General features: G+C 41.5%; 1 protein-coding gene across 1 annotated transcript; it reads left to right on the top strand.

The window, feature by feature from the left end:
- Window positions 1–2,146: 2,146 nt before the first annotated feature.
- On the top strand, window positions 2,147–7,225 carry gba1 (glucosylceramidase beta 1). The gene is made up of 12 exons (XM_079561727.1): window positions 2,147–2,285; window positions 2,466–2,534; window positions 2,628–2,819; window positions 2,890–3,036; window positions 4,191–4,324; window positions 4,751–4,923; window positions 4,998–5,087; window positions 5,174–5,321; window positions 5,555–5,779; window positions 6,011–6,174; window positions 6,246–6,362; window positions 6,610–7,225. Exons 2-12 carry the CDS (start codon window positions 2,471–2,473, stop codon window positions 6,713–6,715), a joined length of 1,560 nt encoding a protein of 519 aa, XP_079417853.1. The 5' UTR covers window positions 2,147–2,285; window positions 2,466–2,470; the 3' UTR covers window positions 6,716–7,225.
- Window positions 7,226–7,253: the final 28 nt, after the last annotated feature.

The raw sequence follows: 7,253 nt of genomic DNA, 5'->3' as shown, positions 1-7,253 counted from the left end.
ATAATAAAACAAATATTGTATGCATTTCCTTTTCCTTTTTTTAGTAATATGTTTATATTTTCAGATTGTAATGGGTTCAAGTGCACACGTTTTTTTTTCAAAAACATAGCTAAGATTTAGCCAACAATTTTAAACCGCTTTATTTTGGCAATTTTTTGTGGAGTTTATACAGGTCCTTCTCAAAAAATTAGCATATTGTGATAAAGTTCATTCTTTTCCATAATGTAATGATAAAAATTAAACTTTCATATATTTTAGATTCATTGCACACCAACTGAAATATTTCTGGTCTTTTATTGTTTTAAAACTGATGATTTTGGCATACAGCTCATGCAAACCCAAAATTCCTATCTAAAAAAATTAGCATATTTCATCCGACCAATAAAAGAAAAGTGTTTTTAATACAAAAAAAGTCAACCTTCAAACAATTATGTTCAGTTATGCACTCAATACTTGGTGGGGAATCCTTTTGCAGAAATAACTGCTTCAATGCGGCGTGGCATGGAGGTAATCAGCCTGTGGCACTGCTGAGGTGTTCTGGAGGCCCAGGATGCTTCGATAGTGGCCTTAAGCTCATCCAGAGTGTTGGGTCTTGTGTCTCTCAACTTTCTCTTCACAATATCCCACAGATTCTCTTTGGGGTTCAGGTCAGGAGAGTTGGCAGGCCAATTGAGCACAGTAATACAATGGTCAGTAAACCATTTACCAGTGGTTTTGGCACTGTGAGCAGGTGCCAGGTCATGCTGAAAAATGAAATCTTCATCTCCATAAAGCTTTTCAGGAGATGGAAGCATGAAGTGCTCCAAAATCTCCTGATAGTTAGCTGCATTGACCCTGCCCTTGATAAAACACGGTGGACCAACACCAGCAGCTGACATGGCACCCCAGACCATCACTGACTGTGGGTACTTGACACTGGACTTCAGGCATTTTGGCATTTCCTTCTCCCCAGTCTTCCTCCAGACTCTGGCACCTTGATTTTCGAATGACATGCAAAATTTGCTTTCATCCGAAAAAAGTACTTTGGACCACTGAGCAACAGTCCAGTGCTGCTTCTCTGTAGCCCAGGTCAGGCGCTTCTGCCGCTGTTTCTGGTTCAAAAGTGGCTTGACCTGGGGAATGCGGCACCTGTAGCCCATTTCGTGCACGGTGGCTCTGGATGTTTGTACTCCAGACTCAGTCCACTGCTTCCGCAGGTCCCCCAAGGTCTGGAATCGGTCCTTCGCCCCAATCTTCCTCAGGGTCCGGTCACCTCTTCTTGTTGTGCAGCGTTTTCTGCCACACTTTTTCCTTCCCCCAGACTTCCCACTGAGCTGCCTTGATACAGCACTCTGGGAACAGCCTATTCGTTCAGAAATTTCTTTCTGTGTCTTACCCTCTTGCTTGAGGGTGTCAATGATGGCCTTCTGGACACTGTCAGGTCGGCAGTCTTACCCATGATTGCGGTTTTGAGTAATGAACCAGGCTGGGAGTTTTTAAAAGCCTTAGGAATCTTTTGCAGATGTTTCGAGTTAATGAGTTGATTCAGATGATTAGGTTAATAGCTTGTTTTGAGAACTTTTTCATGATATGCTAATTTTTTGAGATAGGAATTTTGGGTTTTCATGAGCTGTATGCCAAAATCATCAGTTTTAAAACAATAAAAGACCTCAAATATTTCAGTTGGTGTGCAATGAATCTAAAATATATGAAAGTTGCATTTTTATCATTACATTATGGAAAAGAATGAACTTTATCACAATATGCTAATTTTTTGAGAAGGACCTGTAGTTTCACTTCCTTATTGGACACTTGACAGGAAGGGACATAGATGAAGGACAACGATTTTAAACTGTTGCCGTGCCAACCATGTTATGTTAATGGGAAAATTAGTCAAACTGCTGTGGAACTTTATATTGAACAATGTCACTGCCTGTCTGTAGTTTAAACAAAAAAAAAACATCATTGAAATAAATATAAAGCAGATGTTATCCTTCTGAATGAGTCATATTTTCAAAAGCATTAAGCATATGCACTTAATAGCTGGATTAGACACTGCAATTTAAAATTCACACAAAAAGTGTTACCGAACAAATACAGTGCCATCTGGTGGCCAGCAAGTGTGACTGCGTCTGTGCCCACGTGACTCTTTTCAATGTCACGTGACAATCAGACTTTCATTTGTCAAAAACAAACCGCTTGGGTAAAGGAGCCAAACTGAGCTAACAAAATTGCGCAAAAGTGGCCCAGGAATAACCTTGGTTTGTATTAGGGATATGTCAGAAACTCTGCTTGACATCCTTCAGGTATGACTCCTTTTATTTTGTGTTGCTTTCGAGGACAGGACAAAACATGATGGTGTCAGCAGAACTAACCATAGCCTCCACGGTCAAACTGTGGTCTTATAAGTCACTCCTTGTGTTAAACCTTTAGTGCATTCGTTTTCCTTTTAGTTTGCACTATTAGCTTTTCTTATTTTTCCACAGCTAAAATGGTGTTGTCATGGATACCTGTCTTCTTAGCTCTCTGCTTCCGGGTTACAAATGTGGCCACAGGTAAGTTAATGATGGCAGTACACACTTCCATCTTTTACAGTCTGTATTGATTATATTTCTTACTCTCTTAATCAACTCTCTTCATGTCCCCAGAAAACACCAAATGTGCTGCTAAGAACTTTGGCCATGGCTCTGTGGTGTGTGTGTGCAATTCAACTTTCTGTGACAGTCCAAGCTCAATAGGCCTACCTCCAGTGGGACAGTACTCGTCCCACCTGACTGACATGGCAGGTGGCAGAATGGAGCCGGGACAAGGGGCCTTTGGGATGAACAGCACAGGGTCTGGTGAGGCTTAATGGCACATAAAGGTCTTTTGCAATTATCACCAGAAGTCACCAAGAAACGTTGTCCTTAGGTCTACGGATAACTATCAACCACTTCCAGAAGTACCAAAGGATCAGGGGGTTTGGTGGAGCTATGACAGATGCTGCAGCGATCAACATCATGTCGCTCTCCCCTGGAGCTCAGGACCAGCTCCTAAGACAGTATTTCTCATCTGAAGGTATGTGTCCTGAGCCTACTATTTGGGCTTGCTCTGATTTGCCCAATATTTGGATCACTGTAAATCCTTATAATGAACTAATTACTTACATAAAAAATTACTCAGTCAGGTAACACCTTAGATTACAGCCCACCAGTTCCATGTTAAGGTATAAGTAATAAGAAAGTAATTACACATGTAACTACAGGTAATAATAAATTAAAGTGCAAAATTTGATATAGTTATAGTTCATGTAACAAAGGTGTACGTAGCGTCTCACTTTAGATTACAGCCCACAGACCTGTAGTTACACATTAGGCACGGTGTATGTGCGCATTAGTTATGCTGTTATTTTCCCTTGTTCCACCTCGTTACTCTTTATTTTTCCCGGTCCCCTCATGTTTCTTGTAGGTACAGACCATAGTGTCTCACTTTAGATTACAGCCCGCGCTCTTGTGTAGTTACACATTAGGTACTGTGTATTGTTAGTTATGTGGTCAATTTCCTCAATTTCTGATACTTTATGGCACATCTATATAATGGCCAAAACACCTGCAACTACACGCTGTACACCTTTGTTGCACTTTATTAAACCTTGCACTTTAATGTGTAATTACCTGTACTCACATATGTAATTACTAATTCGTGTTCCCTGTACCTACACATAGAACTCATGAGCTGTAATCTAAAGTGACATTATTTTGAGAATTTAACAAAAGTGGTTTTCATGTCATGCAGCTGTCCTACAGCAAATAAAATCAAGATTTTCAATGTAGAAGATTTGAATACTGTTCGATGCTGTTAAAGTGTTGATTTGCATTTGAATTTCCTCTTTCCATAATGTGTAGACTAAAGGTTGACACTGTGGCATAAGTACACTTTTATTTCCTCTTTTAACGGAGAACACAGCACACTGGTGCAGTGGTTAGCGCTTGTGCTTCACAGCAAGAAGGTCCCGGGTTCCATCCATGGACGGGACCTTTCTGTGTGGATGTGCATGTTCTCCCCGTGTCTGTGTAGGTTTCCCCCGGGTACTGTGTGGAATGAATGAAGTGCAAATCCCCTAAAACTGTGTGAAGCGCTCCAGGTGACTGGTGTCATGTGAAAAGCACTATCGAAATTCCATTCCATTAAAGTGAACCCCTTTGTTTTATTGTCCTTTTGTTCTTACGCAGGCATTGGCTACAGTGTGGTGCGCGTGCCCATGGCCAGCTGTGATTTCTCCACTCGTTTGTACACTTACGCCGATACGCCGGAAGACTACAACCTTGAACATTTCACCCTGGCCCCAGAGGACACCCAGCATAAGGTCTGTGTCGTGTCCTCTTCACTCGCACAAGCACTGCGGTTTTTCTTTTTATTCTGCTATACTTACTTTTTTAACCATGCTCTAACACTGGGCCCTTGTGGAATGTTTGAGAAATGCTATTCTTTCATCGTTCTGTGGCTCATGTCAGCTCTCAAATTGCTCACTTTCTAAGTCCAAATCTTGCTTTTAAACTGGTAGTTATTGTTTTCAGCCTTATTAAACTGCGCCACTTCCTTTGGGGCACAGGATGCATCCAGAAAGTAGAGACAAAATACTTATATTGGTATATTTCCCATGTACTTGCATTATATTCACCTTTTTTATTATTAATGTCAAATATTTAATGCCAAGTCGAAGGTTCCCAAAAGTATCGTAAGTCTGAATTATGCATAACATAGGATTTGTAAGTATTTTTCTCCCCTTCAGATCCCTCTTCTACAGCGAGCCCAGAGCATGTCCCCGGTGCCCCTCTCCCTGCTGGCCAGTGCGTGGAGTGCCCCTGCCTGGATGAAAACCAACGGTGCACTCATTGGAAAAGGCTCTTTGAAGGGGAAGCCTGGGGGCAAAGAGCATAAAAGTTGGGCGCAGTATTATATCCGGTGCGCATGTGTAAATTTACATCATGGTAGCAGCAGAAAGCAAAAATCAACTACTCTTTTTTGGGGGGTTCTAGGTTTTTTGAGGAATACGCAAAGTACAACGTGACATTCTGGGCACTGACGACAGGGAATGAGCCCAGTGCGGGGAAAATGTCAAACTATAGGTAAATAAGTAACAGTCTAAATGAAACTTATTCTTATTTTTCTCGCACCTGAATTGAAGAAGACTGACCCAATGGTTGTAATGTAGTTTCCAGGCTCTGGGGTTCACGCCGGAGGAGCAGAGGGACTGGGTGGCACAAGACCTTGGCCCTGCCCTGCACGCCTCGTCGTTTCCCAACACACACGTCCTTATTCTGGATGACAATCGTCTGCTGCTGCCTCATTGGGCCAAAGTGGTGAGTTAGAGAGAGGCTGCAGAGGGAACGACCTGTACTACACTGGTTATTTTCAGATTCTGGAACATATATATAATGTCACAGTCAACGATGGAGGGCGAGGAGAAACCACAATATAAATGGCACCCTGAATCTGCACATTAGCATTATTAATTTAGCTTGTCCCCATATCATTTACACATTAATTCAAGACCTATAGAATTCTGTGACATTTTCACAGCATTCCTTTGTAGGTGCTGAGTGACGTGCATGCTGCCAAGTACATTCACGGCGTGGCAGTTCACTGGTACTTGGACCACCTTGTCCCGGCAGAGATAAGCCTGGGCACCACCCACCACATTTATCCTGAATATTACCTGTTTGGGACAGAGGCCTGCGCGGGCTGGAGTCCCCTGGACAGAGGGGTGAAGCTCGGCAGCTGGGACAGGGCCGAGGAATATGCACATGACATCATTGAGGTGACACTTTGGCGTTGTTACATTTTTAACATTTACCTATTTAGAAAGTCTGCGCAGCGCAGCTTCTTTTTCAATCACACATAGCTGAGCACGTTGCCCCACAAAAGCAAGCTGAAACAGGTCCTTTGCATCTCTTGTGTGGTCCTGTACAAGATAAATGGGACTCTCCTCTGTGAATACTGCACAATTGTGGTTTGGAACTTAGATCAAACAGATATTGTTTTGCTGCAGGACTTAAATCATTATGTCGTGGGCTGGACCGACTGGAACCTCGCTTTAGACCAAAATGGCGGACCAAACTGGGTTAAAAACTTTGTGGACAGCCCCATTATTGTGGATGCAGAGAATGACATTTTCTACAAGCAACCAACTTTTTACGCCATGGCTCACTTCAGGTATCATGATTGCTTTTTGATACTCTATTGTCAGTGGGATGAAATTAATTATTGTATTGTATGTATTACAGTACATTTCTATGGAAAGGATCTCAGAGAGTGGGAGTATCTGCCAATCTGAAAACAGAACTTGAATGTACGGCCTTTATCAGACCAGATGGAGCAGTTGTACTTATTATTTTAAACCGGTAACTATGCTATTTTCTAATGATAATGTATTGGTGTTTTTGAGCTGTCAAAGTATGAATTATTCACAGCAATGATTATATTATTAGTATGATTATTATATTATTCATAATAATCAATTAAACCTAAACATACACAATGCAAAACAAACATAATGGTCAATTCTAGCCTCAAAAAACAGGAGGATGCATTTCTGAAGTCTGCTATGCAGAAACCCACTCCTGTCAACTCTCTCCTTGCCTTGTTTAGGTCGTCTTCTGAAGTACGGTTTGAAGTTTGGGATCCCGACGTGGGATACTTTACCTCCACTGCTCCAGCACATTCCTTACTGACTTGTGCTTGGAACTCGCACTGAAAAGTAAAACAACTTGTTTCTTTTTGCACAGTGCCTTGATAAATTACAATGGGTGGGTGATATGTTAATATGTCAAAATTATTCTAACTTCTCCAAGGTTGGTATTTTATTTTCTATCACAATTCATGGCCCCCCATAATATAGCTTCATTGTGCCTTCGAGAGGCCATTAAAGCAGTGTCTTTCTCCAAAGAATTCAACACATCTCTGGGACTGGTTAAATTCACTTGTCACACACTCTGAGCCCGATGGCGACTGACCAACTGGAGGTGTGGACGGAATGTGTCTGTTTGAGCCTAGAGCTGCAATATCTAAGTCCTCCTATTAACCCATCTGTCTACGAATACATTATATCACCCACCCTTTGTCTTAATGGCTTTCTAAACTTATTCAATGCACTGGTTTGGCATCAGGAGTGATACTTGACTGATTGTAAGATGCAAATGGTCCACTATTTTTCCATGATTTAAATTTGTAAAACTACTGATCTTTTTTTTTTTAAATTTCATTGCATTTTAGCAATAAATGTACATTTAATT

Source organism: Gobius niger (assembly GCF_951799975.1).
Source record: "Gobius niger genome assembly, chromosome: 8".
Taxonomy (NCBI): Eukaryota; Metazoa; Chordata; class Actinopteri; order Gobiiformes; family Gobiidae; genus Gobius; species Gobius niger.
Note: the sequence above shows the minus strand (reverse complement) of the source record. Positions and strands in the feature narration are given on the sequence as shown.